The following is a 19,658-nucleotide window of genomic DNA, read 5'->3' as shown; positions in this document are numbered from 1 at the left end:
ACATCAGTGTGTCTCGAGTGTGTGCAGGACACCAGATCACGCCAGTGTGTCTCGAGTGTGTGCAGGACACCAGATCACATCAGTGTGTCTCGAGTGTGTGCAGGACACCAGATCACGTCAGTGTCTCGAGTGTGTGCAGGACACCAGATCACGTCAGTGTCTCGAGTGTGTGCAGGACACCAGATCACATCAGTGTGTCTCGAGTGTGTGCAGGACACCAGATCACGTCAGTGTGTCTCGAGTGTGTGCAGGACACCAGATCACATCAGTGTGTCTCGAGTGTGTGCAGGACACCAGATCACGCCAGTGTGTCTCGAGTGTGTGCAGGACACCAGATCACATCAGTGTGTCTCGAGTGTGTGCAGGACACCAGATCACATCAGTGTGTCTCGAGTGTGTGCAGGACACCAGATCACATCAGTGTGTCTCGAGTGTGTGCAGGACACCAGATCACGTCAGTGTGTCTCGAGTGTGTGCAGGACACCAGATCACATCAGTGTGTCTCGAGTGTGTGCAGGACACCAGATCACATCAGTGTGTCTCGAGTGTGTGCAGGACACCAGATCACATCAGTGTGTCTCGAGTGTGTGCAGGACACCAGATCACGCCAGTGTGTCTCGAGTGTGTGCAGGACACCAGATCACGTCAGTGTGTCTCGAGTGTGTGCAGGACACCAGATCACGTCAGTGTGTCTCGAGTGTGTGCAGGACACCAGATCACGTCAGTGTGTCTCGAGTGTGTGCAGGACACCAGATCACGCCAGTGTGTCTCGAGTGTGTGCAGGACACCAGATCACGCCAGTGTGTCTCGAGTGTGTGCAGGACACCAGATCACGTCAGTGTGTCTCGAGTGTGTGCAGGACACCAGATCACGCCAGTGTGTCTCGAGTGTGTGCAGGACACCAGATCACGTCAGTGTGTCTCGAGTGTGTGCAGGACACCAGATCACGTCAGTGTGTCTCGAGTGTGTGCAGGACACCAGATCACGTCAGTGTGTCTCGAGTGTGTGCAGGACACCAGATCACATCAGTGTGTCTCGAGTGTGTGCAGGACACCAGATCACATCAGTGTGTCTCGAGTGTGTGCAGGACACCAGATCACGCCAGTGTGTCTCGAGTGTGTGCAGGACACCAGATCACGTCAGTGTGTCTCGAGTGTGTGCAGGACACCAGATCACATCAGTGTGTCTCGAGTGTGTGCAGGACACCAGATCACGCCAGTGTGTCTCGAGTGTGTGCAGGACACCAGATCACATCAGTGTGTCTCGAGTGTGTGCAGGACACCAGATCACATCAGTGTGTCTCGAGTGTGTGCAGGACACCAGATCACATCAGTGTGTCTCGAGTGTGTGCAGGACACCAGATCACATCAGTGTGTCTCGAGTGTGTGCAGGACACCAGATCACGTCAGTGTGTCTCGAGTGTGTGCAGGACACCAGATCACATCAGTGTGTCTCGAGTGTGTGCAGGACACCAGATCACATCAGTGTGTCTCGAGTGTGTGCAGGACACCAGATCACATCAGTGTGTCTCGAGTGTGTGCAGGACACCAGATCACGCCAGTGTGTCTCGAGTGTGTGCAGGACACCAGATCACGTCAGTGTGTCTCGAGTGTGTGCAGGACACCAGATCACGTCAGTGTGTCTCGAGTGTGTGCAGGACACCAGATCACGTCAGTGTGTCTCGAGTGTGTGCAGGACACCAGATCACGCCAGTGTGTCTCGAGTGTGTGCAGGACACCAGATCACGCCAGTGTGTCTCGAGTGTGTGCAGGACACCAGATCACGTCAGTGTGTCTCGAGTGTGTGCAGGACACCAGATCACGCCAGTGTGTCTCGAGTGTGTGCAGGACACCAGATCACGTCAGTGTGTCTCGAGTGTGTGCAGGACACCAGATCACGTCAGTGTGTCTCGAGTGTGTGCAGGACACCAGATCACGTCAGTGTGTCTCGAGTGTGTGCAGGACACCAGATCACATCAGTGTGTCTCGAGTGTGTGCAGGACACCAGATCACATCAGTGTGTCTCGAGTGTGTGCAGGACACCAGATCACGCCAGTGTGTCTCGAGTGTGTGCAGGACACCAGATCACGTCAGTGTGTCTCGAGTGTGTGCAGGACACCAGATCACGTCAGTGTGTCTCGAGTGTGTGCAGGACACCAGATCACGTCAGTGTGTCTCGAGTGTGTGCAGGACACCAGATCACGCCAGTGTGTCTCGAGTGTGTGCAGGACACCAGATCACGCCAGTGTGTCTCGAGTGTGTGCAGGACACCAGATCACGTCAGTGTGTCTCGAGTGTGTGCAGGACACCAGATCACGCCAGTGTGTCTCGAGTGTGTGCAGGACACCAGATCACGTCAGTGTGTCTCGAGTGTGTGCAGGACACCAGATCACGTCAGTGTGTCTCGAGTGTGTGCAGGACACCAGATCACGTCAGTGTGTCTCGAGTGTGTGCAGGACACCAGATCACGTCAGTGTGTCTCGAGTGTGTGCAGGACACCAGATCACGTCAGTGTGTCTCGAGTGTGTGCAGGACACCAGATCACGTCAGTGTGTCTCGAGTGTGTGCAGGACACCAGATCACGTCAGTGTGTCTCGAGTGTGTGCAGGACACCAGATCACGTCAGTGTCTCGAGTGTGTGCAGGACACCAGATCACGTCAGTGTGTCTCGAGTGTGTGCAGGACACCAGATCACGTCAGTGTGTCTCGAGTGTGTGCAGGACACCAGATCACGTCAGTGTGTCTCGAGTGTGTGCAGGACACCAGATCACGTCAGTGTGTCTCGAGTGTGTGCAGGACACCAGATCACGTCAGTGTGTCTCGAGTGTGTGCAGGACACCAGATCACATCAGTGTGTCTCGAGTGTGTGCAGGACACCAGATCACATCAGTGTGTCTCGAGTGTGTGCAGGACACCAGATCACATCAGTGTGTCTCGAGTGTGTGCAGGACACCAGATCACGTCAGTGTGTCTCGAGTGTGTGCAGGACACCAGATCACGTCAGTGTCTCGAGTGTGTGCAGGACACCAGATCACGTCAGTGTGTCTCGAGTGTGTGCAGGACACCAGATCACGTCAGTGTGTCTCGAGTGTGTGCAGGACACCAGATCACGTCAGTGTGTCTCGAGTGTGTGCAGGACACCAGATCACGTCAGTGTGTCTCGAGTGTATGCAGGACACCAGATCACGTCAGTGTGTCTCGAGTGTGTGCAGGACACCAGATCACGTCAGTGTCTCGAGTGTGTGCAGGACACCAGATCACGTCAGTGTGTCTCGAGTGTGTGCAGGACACCAGATCACGTCAGTGTGTCTCGAGTGTGTGCAGGACACCAGATCACGTCAGTGTGTCTCGAGTGTGTGCAGGACACCAGATCACGTCAGTGTGTCTCGAGTGTGTGCAGGACACCAGATCACGCCAGTGTGTCTCGAGTGTGTGCAGGACACCAGATCACATCAGTGTGTCTCGAGTGTGTGCAGGACACCAGATCACGCCAGTGTGTCTCGAGTGTGTGCAGGACACCAGATCACGTCAGTGTGTCTCGAGTGTGTGCAGGACACCAGATCACATCAGTGTCTCGAGTGTGTGCAGGACACCAGATCACATCAGTGTGTCTCGAGTGTGTGCAGGACACCAGATCACGTCAGTGTGTCTCGAGTGTGTGCAGGACACCAGATCACGTCAGTGTGTCTCGAGTGTGTGCAGGACACCAGATCACATCAGTGTGTCTCGAGTGTGTGCAGGACACCAGATCACGTCAGTGTGTCTCGAGTGTGTGCAGGACACCAGATCACGTCAGTGTGTCTCGAGTGTGTGCAGGACACCAGATCACGTCAGTGTGTCTCGAGTGTGTGCAGGACACCAGATCACGTCAGTGTGTCTCGAGTGTGTGCAGGACACCAGATCACGTCAGTGTCTCGAGTGTGTGCAGGACACCAGATCACATCAGTGTGTCTCGAGTGTGTGCAGGACACCAGATCACGTCAGTGTGTCTCGAGTGTGTGCAGGACACCAGATCACGTCAGTGTGTCTCGAGTGTGTGCAGGACACCAGATCACATCAGTGTGTCTCGAGTGTGTGCAGGACACCAGATCACATCAGTGTGTCTCGAGTGTGTGCAGGACACCAGATCACATCAGTGTGTCTCGAGTGTGTGCAGGACACCAGATCACGTCAGTGTGTCTCGAGTGTGTGCAGGACACCAGATCACGTCAGTGTGTCTCGAGTGTGTGCAGGACACCAGATCACGTCAGTGTGTCTCGAGTGTGTGCAGGACACCAGATCACGTCAGTGTCTCGAGTGTGTGCAGGACACCAGATCACGCCAGTGTGTCTCGAGTGTGTGCAGGACACCAGATCACGTCAGTGTGTCTCGAGTGTGTGCAGGACACCAGATCACGTCAGTGTGTCTCGAGTGTGTGCAGGACACCAGATCACGTCAGTGTGTCTCGAGTGTGTGCAGGACACCAGATCACGTCAGTGTCTCGAGTGTGTGCAGGACACCAGATCACGCCAGTGTGTCTCGAGTGTGTGCAGGACACCAGATCACGTCAGTGTGTCTCGAGTGTGTGCAGGACACCAGATCACGTCAGTGTGTCTCGAGTGTGTGCAGGACACCAGATCACATCAGTGTGTCTCGAGTGTGTGCAGGACACCAGATCACGTCAGTGTGTCTCGAGTGTGTGCAGGACACCAGATCACATCAGTGTGTCTCGAGTGTGTGCAGGACACCAGATCACGTCAGTGTGTCTCGAGTGTGTGCAGGACACCAGATCACATCAGTGTGTCTCGAGTGTGTGCAGGACACCAGATCACGTCAGTGTGTCTCGAGTGTGTGCAGGACACCAGATCACGTCAGTGTGTCTCGAGTGTGTGCAGGACACCAGATCACGCCAGTGTGTCTCGAGTGTGTGCAGGACACCAGATCACGCCAGTGTGTCTCGAGTGTGTGCAGGACACCAGATCACGTCAGTGTGTCTCGAGTGTGTGCAGGACACCAGATCACGTCAGTGTGTCTCGAGTGTGTGCAGGACACCAGATCACGCCAGTGTGTCTCGAGTGTGTGCAGGACACCAGATCACGTCAGTGTGTCTCGAGTGTGTGCAGGACACCAGATCACGTCAGTGTGTCTCGAGTGTGTGCAGGACACCAGATCACGCCAGTGTGTCTCGAGTGTGTGCAGGACACCAGATCACATCAGTGTGTCTCGAGTGTGTGCAGGACACCAGATCACGTCAGTGTGTCTCGAGTGTGTGCAGGACACCAGATCACGCCAGTGTGTCTCGAGTGTGTGCAGGACACCAGATCACGTCAGTGTGTCTCGAGTGTGTGCAGGACACCAGATCACGCCAGTGTGTCTCGAGTGTGTGCAGGACACCAGATCACATCAGTGTGTCTCGAGTGTGTGCAGGACACCAGATCACGTCAGTGTCTCGAGTGTGTGCAGGACACCAGATCACGTCAGTGTGTCTCGAGTGTGTGCAGGACACCAGATCACGTCAGTGTGTCTCGAGTGTGTGCAGGACACCAGATCACGTCAGTGTGTCTCGAGTGTGTGCAGGACACCAGATCACGCCAGTGTGTCTCGAGTGTGTGCAGGACACCAGATCACGCCAGTGTGTCTCGAGTGTGTGCAGGACACCAGATCACGTCAGTGTGTCTCGAGTGTGTGCAGGACACCAGATCACGCCAGTGTGTCTCGAGTGTGTGCAGGACACCAGATCACGTCAGTGTGTCTCGAGTGTGTGCAGGACACCAGATCACGTCAGTGTGTCTCGAGTGTGTGCAGGACACCAGATCACGTCAGTGTCTCGAGTGTGTGCAGGACACCAGATCACGTCAGTGTGTCTCGAGTGTGTGCAGGACACCAGATCACGTCAGTGTGTCTCGAGTGTGTGCAGGACACCAGATCACGCCAGTGTGTCTCGAGTGTGTGCAGGACACCAGATCACATCAGTGTGTCTCGAGTGTGTGCAGGACATAATAATACATTTGAAATCTGACAAGCTTTCGTTTTCTAATTACGGCTGTAAACGAATAATCACGATTAATCGAATCCAAAATAAAAGTTTGTGTTTACATAATATATGTGTGTGTGTGTGTGTGTGTGTGTGTGTGTGTGTGTGTGTGTGTGTGTGTGTGTGTGTGTGTGTGTGTGTGTGTGTGTATTGTGTATAATTATTTTGTATATATAAATACACACACATGCATGTATATATTTGAGAAATATTTGCATTTAAATACTGCATATATATTTTTATATGATTTATATTATGTATAAATATAACTATTTTATATATAAATAACAAAATGTTCTTAAATATATGAATGCATGTGTGTGTATTTATATATACAAAATAATTATACACAATACACACACATATATTATGTAAACACAAACTTTTATTTTGGATTCGATTAATCGCGATTAATCGTTTACAGCCCTAATTCTAATGAATAATGTTCTCTGTTTTGATTATTGTTATTGTTGTAACCCTCTCCTTCAAGGTCTTCCCTTTGTATAATTTTTTGTTTGTAAAATGTAAAAAAAAAAAAAAAAAGTAAAAAAAATTTTTGCAAGCTTCCTCAATATTTTGCATAAACCATTTCATGCATTTGAAATTAAACTTTATGAAAACTTTTATGCAAAGTACTAAATGGAGGTTGAATTGTAGATCCTGAATGGTTTGAGCCTCTCTCCCTTCTGAAGATGTTTTCGTTTCCACCCCACAATATATGGAAAATAATATAATATATAGTGCACACCTTGCGCTATGAAGAACTCTCCAACTCCACACAGTATAAAGACATCAAGAATAACCAAAAGCGTGGACAGAGATGCTCCTGATGTAAATCTGAACTCAGAGCCAGTGTGTGTGTGTGTGTGTGTGTGTGTGTGTGTGTGTGTGTGTTCGTAACCGTTGTGGAACACATAAAACCACTCGTCTGACCGGTTCTGACGCTCAGCCTTCACACACACACACACACACACACACACACACACACACACACACACACTGCCAGAACGTGGAAACCTGTCAGATATTCACACTTGTAGTAAATGTTTGCTGGCTCGGTCATGGAATAACCTTCAGCTTCATCATTGCGTTACAACAGGTTTAACCTCTTAATCTGCACTGTTAACTTTCTGAAAACCACATATACCCATATAAATATGTCTGCAGATATTACACACCATGGTCTAAATTCATAACTCTGGGTTTTTTTAGACACTTGAAATTTTAATGTAATTGCTATTCATAGGCTATATTTTGTATGATGAAATTGTTATTTTTGTTTCTTGGTTCTTGATTAAAGAAAGGTTAAATAAATAAAACAAAATGAATAATATTAAAATTATAATTTTAATATAATACAGATATTTTTTGATACACTAAATTGAAATGTTTTTGAATTTTATTTAGTTTTAAAGAAGGATACAATAAATAAGTTAATATAACAAACAAAGTTTTTCCTAAACAAAACACTATTTTATGATCATTTAATAAAAAAATGTTTTTTTCAAAATTACAAATCTATTAAAAAAACAACTAAAAACTAGTTACGTTTATAAAATATAAATAAATGTATTAAAATGTATAAAATAAAATATTAATATAAAAGTTTTTACCAAAAAAATTAAGAAAAAATATTTTATAAAAACAACATTTAAAAATCAGAATAAAATGTTTTTATATATATATATATATATATATATATATAGGCTATATAGATTGAGAAAATAAATAACTAAACAGATATTTTTTTTACTAAACTAAACACAATTTTATGATCATTTCATTTTTTTTATTACAAATTTAATTTTAAATAAAACAACTAAAAACAAGTTACATTTATAAAAAGATAAAATAAATGATTAATATAAAAGTTTTTTACGGAAGAAAAAAACTGAAAACCATTGAAAAACCCCATAGTGTGTGAGAAGTGATGCTCAGTCAGTATGCTGCTGAGCGGCTCACCTGCGCTGCTCGTACCTGTGGAGGTGAGCGCGCATCGGTCTCTTACCTTCTCCGGTTTGCTGTTCTCGGGCTCCGCGGGTGGAGAACCGGGGGATTTGACCGCGGTCACCGCGCTACTGCTGCCCGGGCTCGAGCCGCTCCGCTCGGCCGCCTCCACCTTGATGAGCCGGTGCTTCGGAGACACGAACTTCACGTCCGGCGAGCCCGTGGAGCTCAGTCCCGTGGAGGAGAAGGGCATGTTCATGTTCCCGGCCGGGGTGTACGGGTCCTCGAAGTCCAGCTCCTTCTGGAGTTTGTACGCGGTGAGTATGTCGGGTTGCGCGGGCACGAGCCCGGAGCTCTGGAGCAGGAGCGCGGGAGCCGCGCTGGAGATGCCCGTGTGGAAGTGTCGGTAGTCCGGCTTCGGAGGCGCTGGCGGCGGGGCTTTGGTGGTTTTGAATCCCAGGTGTTCCTTGAACCATCGGGCCATTCTGCCAGCGCATCGCTCAAAGCTCCGGGAGAGGTTTAATCCAGGCTCTGTCCGAGTGTGTGTGTATGTGTGTGAAATGCCCCCCTGTTCACTTTCTGTTCGCTGCTGAAACTCTCTCTGCGCGAGACTCAGTCCTGCGCGCGCGCGAGTGTGTGTGTGTGTGTGTGTGTGTGACAGCTGAGCGACTGCTGCTGAGATGTACAGGGATATTCTACCTGAGAATACTCACTGCCACCTATCGGTGTACTCTGCTATTGAAAGGCACAAGAATGGATTCTTTTTCCTAAATATCTCGTCACTGCTTGTGCTAAACTGCGTGTTGACCAGTGTGGTGTGCACGGTGACTCGTGGCACTGCATGCTATCATTGTACATTTATCATATTACTAATACTTGATGTACATTCGTAAAAATATATATTTTTGAATGCATTTGTTTTGTGTGCAGACTGAGCTTATACAGTGTCAGCACTTGAGCAAATAAAACTTTTTGCATTTTTTACATGTACAAAGATAACTGGACGCCAGCACCTCTGTGTTGAACTTAGATTTGTTTTCTTCCATTATAGGTTATTATACTTCCACCTGTCCCTTTTTCTCTTTCGTTTTTAACTAAAACCTGGGTTATAGAGGCACTTACAATGGAAGGGAAGACGCTTTAAAACTTGTAATGTTTACATGATAAAAGCCTTTTTAAAGAATATTGGGAATAAAACATTCCAATGTTCGTTCTCCAGTCAGCGACACTTCAACACTTCTCATCAGTCATTAAAGTGTGCATGGAAGGCACCGGAACAGTCATTTTGGCATGACTCAATACATTACATTTACAAAAATCCAATTAGTCTGTCAATAATGTAACATTTGCATGAATGCCTTCAAAGTTCCTGAAGTTAGAGAAGCGTTGAGAAGCGTTGAGAAGCGTTGAGACGCACTTGGCTGGCAGTAAACCGAGCGTTTGCCTTGTTCTTCAGAAACTAACAGGCTTTCCACTGAAAAACACATTAGTTAGAGTCAGGGACGCTGTGCTGTGGCTTTTTATGAAGTAATATTTCTTTTTAATACCCGTGTCCTTCAGGACAGAAGCAGAGTGTGTGTGAGCAGTTTAACCCTCGACGGCTCCTGAGAGAGATTCACATTTCATTTGCTTTCTCTGATTCCCTGTCACAGCAAATCATCTCCAAGTGAAAGACTACACACACACACACACACACACACACACACACACACACACACACACACACACACACACACACACACACACACACACACACACACACACACACAAGGGTGTTTTGCTATCCTTGTGAGGACATTCCATAGGCGTAATGGTTTTTATACTGTACAAACTGTATATTCTATCCCCTTACACTGCCCCTATCCCTAAACCTGCCCATCACACACACACACACACACACACACACACTTACACACTTACACTGCCCCTATCCCTAAACCTACCCATCACAGGAGACATTCTGCATTTTTACATTTTCGAAAATATATAATTTAGTATGTTTATTAACCCATTCCCCTCATGGGACCGCTGGCTGGTCCCCACAATGGAGGTGATCTCAGGTTTTACTATCCTTGTGGGGACATTTGGTTCCCACAATGTAATATAAACAAAAGCACACACACACGCACACAGCACACACGCACACACACACACACACACACACACACACACACAGAGACACGCGCGCGCGCACACACACACACACACACACACATTAGCCGTTTAGATGAAACACTTCAAGGAAAAACAATTGCATGAAGTTATAATCATTTATTGGCAGTGTCCCATGCATCAAATGCAGATAATTAAATACATCAGTTTATTCACTGGCTTACATTCATAAAGATATAATCAGAGAGTATAATATATATATAACTGATCCTGCGGCCTGACTCTAGTGTGATAAACACAGTGTTCAAAAGTTAAAAGCTTATTTAAGTGCTTAAAACTCTTTATGTGCATTAAAACCATCACAAGTTATGAATATAAGTAAACACCACTTGCTTTAAATGTTTGCAAATCCAGTTTCATCATGTGGACTTTTGCCCAGAACACAACAGACATGATTGGAAATGTATTTTATAACTTGACACAAAAGCTTTTTTAGCAGCAGTTCAGAGAAGAAGACGTGCATTAGACGAGTGATTCTCCCGTTTATAGGAGGAGAATATATATTTTATTCACATACACACTCATATGCACTTGAGATAAAACAAATAACACAGATCATGCATGTGAACTGGTCCCCAAAGAAGCCATCTAAAGCTTATACTCGGCCATGACAAACAAGGAAAAAAGAAAAATGTGTGGCCAACATATAATACATTTCATACATCTCATTCATACAACAAATAGTAGGAGATCCCATTAAACAGATACAAATTTGTTTAACAGTTTACCTTGAGGTTGAAAGATTAATACTGACACATGCAGAGTAAACTATAGTACCGTTGTCTGATTTAATGTCTGAATTATCATGTTTTTGAGTCTTGTACAAGTAAACCAGTCCAAAACAGGATAATTCAGGCAATAAATCAATTAGCAACTGTTAGACAAATCAAGAGCTAATTAAATATTTTAAATAGTAAGAATTTCTCTTTGAAACAAATTAATTTTTATTCAGCAAGGATACATCAAAGTGATCAAAAGTGACAGTAAAGACATTTATAATGTTGCAAAAAATTTATATTCATCAAATATCCTGAAAAATAAAATGATGGTTTCCTCAAAAATATGAAGCACAACTGTTTCCAACACTGATAATAATCATAAATGTGTCTTGAGCATCAGATCATCATATTACACTGATTTCTGGAGGATCATGTGACACTGAAGACTGGAGTAATGATGATAAATTCAGCTTTTATTACAGGAATAAATTACACTTTACTGTATATTCAAATAGAGAACAGATGATTACATTTTAATATTATTTCACTGTTTTTACTGTATTTACTGTATCTTGCTGAGCAGAAGAGACTGCAGTTCTAAAGAACAATATTCTGGAGGATCATGAAGAAGGTTTAAAGCCGTTCGATGGAAGCGACACACACACGACACACACACACGACACACACACACGACACACACACACGACACACACACACGACACACACACGACAGCGGTGACCTCTTGACCCTCCAGGGAATGCGGTTTATTGGCCATCGTAACCTATAGAGGAAAGATGCATTGAAGCAAAACCAGTAAACACACACACGTCAACCTTTACACACTCCATAAATCATAACAAGCTTGTAAAACACGGTCATGAAGCTCAATTAGTCAAGATGACAACCATGAGCATGATCAATCGCTGGAGACCTCGAGACTGAAGACGTCTTCTCACTTTAAAGGGTTCGTTCATCAAGATATTAAACATCATTCCTTCACGCTAATGCCTTTCTTCAGGGGAACAAGCTGAGGTTCTGGAGACTGCTGTACATACAGCACAAAAGCTTTCACTAATATCGTTGTTAATTATGTCTGTTCAACTTTGAAGCCATTAAAGTCGCCATGAAACCAAATTACAATTCTTGTTGTTTTATGGAATATTGCAGTGTTTATTGTAAATGATTTATCGGTGCACATGAATATTGTGTTAATAATCTCTGATCAGAATAACAGCAGCATCTCTTCTCTTCTCTGATGACGAGGGCGGGGCTATAACCTGTCACTCACATGAGATCAGCCAATAGCAAACCACAACCAGCCAATCAGCCAATCAAATCCCCACAGACACAATCAAGCCCCGCCCACATGTGTTGAGTGGGAAACTTTAGAGGCTCGTCAGTGAGAAACATGGAAGCAGTGAATGCAACGGAGGCGACATTGTTTCCCGCTGAATAAAATTACAACAAGACTAAAATTAAAAAAGTTTATTATTGAAAATCTGCGTTTGAGCGATGCTAATCAAGATGATTGACAGCTGCTGTTTGCGCTTCAACCGAGCGTTGACGATACATAATTACCCCGTTTCTTACATAAAAATATGTTTTGCAGGTTGATTTGTGTTGTAATAATGTAGTTTGAATTATAGTATAGAACAAAAACATAAATCAATAAATTAAATCATGATCAGCATGCTAATTATAATTATTGTATTATTAAAAATGTGTATTTTGTCATAAGCTATAGTACAGTAAAGATTTGGTTGTTTGATTTTAATATCACAGCTTACCTGTATAAGACTCACTGTAACACGACACCGTAACCTGTCCATCACCCGTCACCTGTCCATCACCCATCACCTGTCCATCACCCGTCACCTGTCCATCACCCGTCACCTGTCCATCAAACATGATGATGTGAAAATTAAATCAGAGTTTGGAACCACAGAAGAAATGACATCAGGAGCCATATGACCTTTACATATATTGATATACAGGCCTATACGTGTGTGTGTGTGTGTGTGTGTGTGTGTGTGTGTGTGTGTGTGTGTGTGTGTGTGTGTGTGTGTGTGTGTGTGTGTGTGTAACTGAAATGTATTATTAATTTCCTTCAAAGTCTCAGGTGTGTTTTGTTTGAGTAAATAAGTACTATATCTCTCTATATCTCTTTCAGATTACCCTATGAAATATAAAGTACACACACACACACACACACACACACACACACACACACACACACACACACACACACACACACATTCTTCTTCAGCTCCAGATGCCATAATCCTGACAGGGAACTGTCACGGTTCATGAATTCACTGTCTCTTTCTTGTCCATTGTCATTGTGGGTATGTGGGTATGTGGGTATGTGTGTGTGTGTGTGTGTGTGTGTGTGTGTGTGTGTGTGTGTGTGTGTGTGTGTGTGTGTGTGTGTGTGTGTGTGTGTGTGTGTGTGTGGCGTGGTCACTGAGCATTACCGCTGATCAACGCTCCTCCGTATACTCACTGTTTCCTCTTGTCGTTGTCAGATCGTTGTGAAGTTTTCCTGTGTTGTGTCCTGTTCCTGGTTCTGTCTGGCGTCATCGTGAGTCGGTGTGATCCTGTTTGGTGTGTTCCTCGCGTACCACCCGGGTTCCAAAAACATCAAACCCGATTCTTTATCGTGTATTTTTGACCATTCCGAACGCCCGTCTACTCCCGAGTGCATTTTACCCGAGACCCTATTTGTCTCCACACTCACATGGGAGGTCGAATCGAAGGTCAAGACGGCCTTAGACGGGGTAACACCTCCGCCCGGTTGCCCACCGAATCGTTTATTTGTGCTGAAGGGATTACGGTCTGACGTTATCCAATGGGTGGTTTGTCATCCTGGAGTTAACCGCACCAGTTTTCCGGTCAAGCAACGATTCTGGTGGCCAGTAATGGTTCGCGACAATCACAGTTTTGTTTTGGCTTGCTCGATTCGTGCCACTGATAAGACTTCCAATCGACCCCAGATGGGTTACTCCAAACGCTCCCATATAGCGCTAGATTTTATCACCGCCCTCCCAGGGCAATACGGTCGTTTTGGCCGTGGTGGACCGGTTCTCGAAGGCGGCTCATTTCATTCCCTTGCCCAAATTACCTTCAGCCAAGGAGACCGCGGTGACCGTTGTGGACCACGTTCTTCGCTTACATGACCTCCCGATGGACGTGGTTTCTGGCAGGGGACCAAATTTTGGCCAGAGTTTAGTAAATTACTGGGAGCGAGTGTCAGTCTGTCTTCAGGGTTTCATCCCGAAAGCAATGGTCAAACCGAGAGAGCCAACCAAGATTTGGAAAGAGTGTTGCGATGTTTGGTATCTAAGAATCCTTCCTGCTGGAGTCAGCAGCTTTCAGTGGTGGAGTACGCTCACAACTCGTTGCCAGTGTCATCCACGGGCCTATCTCCGTTTGAGTGTAGCTTAGGTTACCAGCCACCAGTTTTTCCCAGTCTGGAATCCGAAGTCGCGGTCCCCTCCGCCCATGCCTTCGCCCAGAGGTGTCACCGCACATGGAACAGAGCCCGTGAGACTCCGCTCCAAGTGCACACCAAGGCTAAGGCCGATCGCCACCGGTCAAGGCCTCCCGAATACGTCGCTGGTCAAAAAGTGTGGCTTTCAACCAAGAACATTCCACTCCGCTTTGTCTCTAACAAGCTAGCTCGGCCCGTTCACTGTCACCAAGATCCTTAGTCTGGTGGCAGTCCGCCTCAAACGTCCTCCGGCATACAGGAGAATTCATCCTTTCATGTTTCTAAATTAAAACCCGTGTTTCATTCTCATATTAATCCGCCCGTCTGTCTGGCGTTTTCCCGTTCCTGCTTCAGTCTGGCGTCATCGTGAGTCGGTGTGTTCCTCGCCTGGATGTCTTCTGGTTCATCACGGACATTCCATCATTCATCACCAGCATCATCCGTTTTGCCCATCGAGGTCCCTGCGCCACTCTACTGCCACCGTGTTTGTGTTGTTTACATCTGACTTACCTACTACCAATAAAGAACCTTTTTACTTGCATTATTGCATCCTCCTTTCAAGACATGACAGGAACGTTCTGTCAAAGTTAAGATCAAATGTTCTTCTAATAACGTTAATAGAACGTTCATTCACAGTTATCTGGTCTTTAATAATGTTCTCAAAACGTTAGCACAGATACATTATTTATACATCGTTCATGGAACATTTTTCTAAAACATTAGAAGTTGGACATTTTTTTATGTTACTCAAAAGTAACGTTCCATAATGTTTGAAGAATGATACAATAACGTTTATAACCAACATTCATAAAACGTTTTCAACATTTAGAGAACATTCAGAAATCAAATTTTCCTTTTCAAAATAAATCGCTAGAACATATTTCTGAGTCATTACTAACCATTAATAAATCATCTCGAATTGCTCTCATGTATTTAATGTGAGAATATTCTGCATCCTACAGGACGAGTCTCTGATCCACGAGAGGCTGATGAAGTCAAACACCTTTTACCCGTTCAGTCTGACAGTGCACACAGGAGATGCAGTGAGGATGAGGATGATGAGGATGATGAGGATGAAGATGATGATGATGATGACTTCATCATCAATAACTGCACAGTGATATTTAAAGTCCATTTGAATGTTGCATGAAGCACTTATTCTTCAGGAGCGTGCTGCAATCTTCTGGGAAATAATTCACATATTTACCATTTGAAGTGATTTTCCCAAATGTCAGACGGAAAAAAATAAATACATAAATATCAGACTGGCGATCTGGATGATATTTTCTGAAGGGGAATGAGGATTCAGTCTCAGTGCTTCATATATCTGCTCCGACTCTGTTCTTCACCTTCTCACCTCTCCCTCTTCTTCTGCTCTCTCGCTCGCTCTGACATTTCACTGACGCTCTTCTCAAAACTGCTCTATGAACATCCACAGCTCCTCTCCTCTTCTCCTGCGCTCACTCTCTCTCCAGCGTTTAAACCCCTGACAGCGTGTCCTCGGTCAACTCTTCTCCAGGAACCTCACCTAATGTTCCACACTACTGGCGTACTGTGCTGTAGGCCCCTGCGTGTGTGTGTGTGTGTGTGTGTGTGTGCTCAGCTCGTCTCTTCAGCGTCTCAATCAATACTTCTCTAACCCAGGGCGACCCAGGGAAGTAATCACTCCTCAGGGTAATAAAATAGAGGAATCAGAGCTGGAAGTCAGTGTTACAAACACAACAGGGTCTCGTCGAGAGATGTGAGTGTGTGTGTGTGTGTGTGTGTGTGTGTTAACAGGGTCTCGTCGAGAGATGTGTGTATGTGCGTGTGTGCGTGTGTGTGTGTGTGTGTGTGTGTGTGTGTGTGTGATGTCTGTGTTAACAGGGTCTCGTCGAGAGATGTGAGTGTGTGTGTGTGTGTGTGTGTGTGTGTTAACAGGGTCTCGTCGAGAGATGTGTGTGTGTGCGTGTGTGTATGTGTGTGTGTGTGTGTGATGTCTGTGTTAACAGGGTCTCGTCGAGAGATGTGTGTGTGTGCGTGTGTGTGTGTGTGTGTGTGTGTGTGTGTGTGTGTGTGTGTGTGTGATGTCTGTGTTAACAGGGTCTCGTCGAGAGATGTGAGTGAGTGTGTGTGTGTGTGTGTGTGTGTTGTCTGTGTTAACAGGGTCTCGTCGAGAGATGCGAGTGTGTGTGTGTGTGTGTGTGTGTGTGATGTCGATGTCTGTGTTAACAGGGTCTCGTCGAGAGATGTGAGTGTGTGTGTGTGTGTGTGTGTGTGTGTGTGTGTGTGTTGTCTGTGTTAACAGGGTCTCGTCGAGAGATGCGAGTGTGTGTGTGTGTGTGTGTGTGTGTGTGTGATGTCTGTGTTAACAGGGTCTCGTCGAGAGATGTGAGTGTGTGTGTGTGTGTGTGTGTGTGTGTGTGTGTGATGTCTGTGTTAACAGGGTCTCGTCGAGAGATGTGAGTGTGTTTGTGTGTGTGTGTGTGTGTATGTGTGTGTGTGTTAACAGGGTCTCGTTGAGAGATGCGAGTGTGTGTGTGTGTGTGTGTATGTGTGTGTGATGTCTGTGTTAACAGGGTCTCGTCAAGAGGTGTGTGTGTGTGTGTGTGTGTGTGTGTGTGTGTGTGTGTGTGTGTGATGTCTGTGTTAACAGGGTCTCAATCAAGAGGTGTGTGTGTGTGTGTGTGTGTGTGTGTGTGTGTGTGTGTGTGTGTGTGTGATGTCTGTGTTAACAGGGTCTCGTCGAGAGATTGATGTCCTGTGGCAGAGCGTCACGCTGGCAACATCAAGGTCATGGGTTTGATTCTGTCTTTATCCTGATAGATGCTGCAAAAAAGAAAATCGCGTGCTTGGTCATTATGTAGCGTGTGAACAACACACACACTTTGATTCTCTAATCTAAACAGCCGTTATAATAGCGATCCGCCGTTATAATAGCAATCCGCCGTTATAATAGCGATCCGCCGTTATAATAGCAATCCGCCGTTATAATAGCGATCCGCCGTTATAATAGCGATCCGCCGTTATAATAGCAATCCGCCGTTATAATAGCAATCCGCCGTTATAATAGCGATCCGCCGTTATAATAGCAATCCGCCGTTATAATAGCGATCCGCCGTTATAATAGCGATCCGCCGTTATAATAGCAATCCGCCGTTATAATAGCAATCCGCCGTTATAATAGCGATCCGCCGTTATAATAGCAATCCACCGTTATAATAGCAATCCACCGTTATAATAGCAATCCACCGTTATAATAGCGATCCGCCGTTATAATAGCAATCCGCCGTTATAATAGCGATCCGCCGTTATAATAGCAATCCGCCGTTATAATAGCGATCCACCGTTATAATAGCGATCCGCCGTTATAATAGCAATCCGCCGTTATAATAGCAATCCTCCGTTATAATAGCAATCCGCCGTTATAATAGCGATCCGCCGTTATAATAGCAATCCACCGTTATAATAGCGATCCGCCGTTATAATAGCAATCCGCCGTTATAATAGCGATCCGCCGTTATAATAGCAATCCGCCGTTATAATAGCAATCCACCGTTATAATAGCAATCCGCCGTTATAATAGCAATCCGCCGTTATAATAGCAATCCGCCGTTATAATAGCAATCCACCGTTATAATAGCGATCCGCCGTTATAATAGCAATCCGCCGTTATAATAGCGATCCGCCGTTATAATAGCAATCCGCCGTTATAATAGCAATCCACCGTTATAATAGCAATCCGCCGTTATAATAGCAATCCGCCGTTATAATAGCGATCCGCCGTTATAATAGCAATCCGCCGTTATAATAGCGATCCGCCGTTATAATAGCAATCCGCCGTTATAATAGCAATCCGCCGTTATAATAGCAATCCGCCGTTATAATAGCAATCCGCCGTTATAATAGCGATCCGACGTTATAATAGCAATCCGCCGTTATAATAGCGATCCGACGTTATAATAGCAATCCGCCGTTATAATAGCGATCCGCCGTTATAATAGCAATCCGCCGTTATAATAGCGATCCGCCGTTATAATAGCAATCCGCCGTTATAATAGCGATCCGCCGTTATAATAGCAATCCGCCGTTATAATAGCAATCCACCGTTATAATAGCAATCCGCCGTTATAATAGCAATCCGCCGTTATAATAGCAATCCACCGTTATAATAGCGATCCGCCGTTATAATAGCGATCCGCCGTTATAATAGCAATCCGCCGTTATAATAGCGATCCGCCGTTATAATAGCAATCCGCCGTTATAATAGCGATCCGCCGTTATAATAGCGATCCGCCGTTATAATAGCAATCCGCCGTTATAATAGCAATCCGCCGTTATAATACCAATCCGCCGTTATAATAGCAATCCGCCGTTATAATAGCGATCCGACGTTATAATAGCAATCCGCCGTTATAATAGCGATCCGACGTTATAATAGCAATCCGCCGTTATAATAGCGATCCGCCGTTATAATAGCAATCCGCCGTTATAATAGCAATCCGCCGTTATAATAGCGATCCGCCGTTATAATAGCGATCCGCCGTTATAATAGCAATCCGCCGTTATAATAGCAATCCGCCGTTATAATAGCAATCCGCCGTTATAATAGCGATCCGCCGTTATAATAGCAATCCGCCGTTATAATAGCAATCCGCCGTTATAATAGCGATCCGCCGTTATAATAGCGATCCGCCGTTATAATAGCGATCCGCCGTTATAATAGCAATCCGCCGTTATAATAGCAATCCGCCAATCCGCCGTTATAATAGCAATCCGCCGTTATAATAGCAATCCGCCGTTATAATAGCAATCCGCCGTTATAATAGCAATCCGCCGTTATAATAGCAATCCGCCGTTATAATAGCGATCCGCCGTTATAATAGCGATCCGCCGTTATAATAGCGATCCGCCGTTATAATAGCAATCCGCCGTTATAATAGCGATCCACCGTTATAATAGCAATCCGCCGTTATAATAGCGATCCGCCGTTATAATAGCGATCCGCCGTTATAATAGCAATCCGCCGTTATAATAGCAATCCGCCGTTATAATAGCAATCCGCCGTTATAATAGCAATCCGCCGTTATAATAGCAATCCGCCGTTATAATAGCAATCCTCCGTTATAATAGCAATCCTCCGTTATAATAGCGATCCGCCGTTATAATAGCAATCCTCCGTTATAATAGCAATCCGCCGTTATAATAGCAATCCGCCGTTATAATAGCAATCCGCCGTTATAATAGCAATCCGCCGTTATAATAGCAATCCGCCGTTATAATAGCAATCCGCCGTTATAATAGCAATCCTCCGTTATAATAGCAATCCTCCGTTATA

At 45.6% G+C, this 19,658-nt stretch overlaps 1 protein-coding gene and 1 long non-coding RNA gene across 4 annotated transcripts in view; both read right to left on the bottom strand.

The window, feature by feature from the left end:
* shf (Src homology 2 domain containing F) overlaps positions 1–8,632 on the bottom strand; it is a gene marked incomplete at its 3' end in the record, with an annotated part of 127,943 nt that extends 119,311 nt beyond the window's left edge. For all 3 annotated transcript variants that reach the window (XM_079620283.1, XM_079620281.1, XM_079620282.1), the window contains exon 1: positions 8,021–8,632. In XM_079620283.1, the coding sequence (XP_079476409.1) occupies positions 8,021–8,443 (423 nt within the window). In that variant the 5' untranslated portion in view covers positions 8,444–8,632. The remainder of the gene's footprint in view (positions 1–8,020) is intronic.
* A 2,927-nt stretch (positions 8,633–11,559) lies between these two features.
* LOC307002560 lies at positions 11,560–13,467 on the bottom strand. The gene is made up of 3 exons (XR_013798497.1): positions 13,355–13,467; positions 12,639–12,744; positions 11,560–11,632 (listed from the first exon to the last, which is right to left on the bottom strand). It is a non-coding gene; the product is annotated as an uncharacterized lncRNA (long non-coding RNA).
* Positions 13,468–19,658: the final 6,191 nt, after the last annotated feature.

This window comes from Phoxinus phoxinus, assembly GCF_949152265.1.
Source record: "Phoxinus phoxinus genome assembly, chromosome: 8".
NCBI lineage: Eukaryota > Metazoa > Chordata > Actinopteri > Cypriniformes > Leuciscidae > Phoxinus > Phoxinus phoxinus.
The sequence above is the reverse complement of the archived record's forward strand: the minus strand, read 5'-3'. Positions and strand labels throughout refer to the sequence as shown.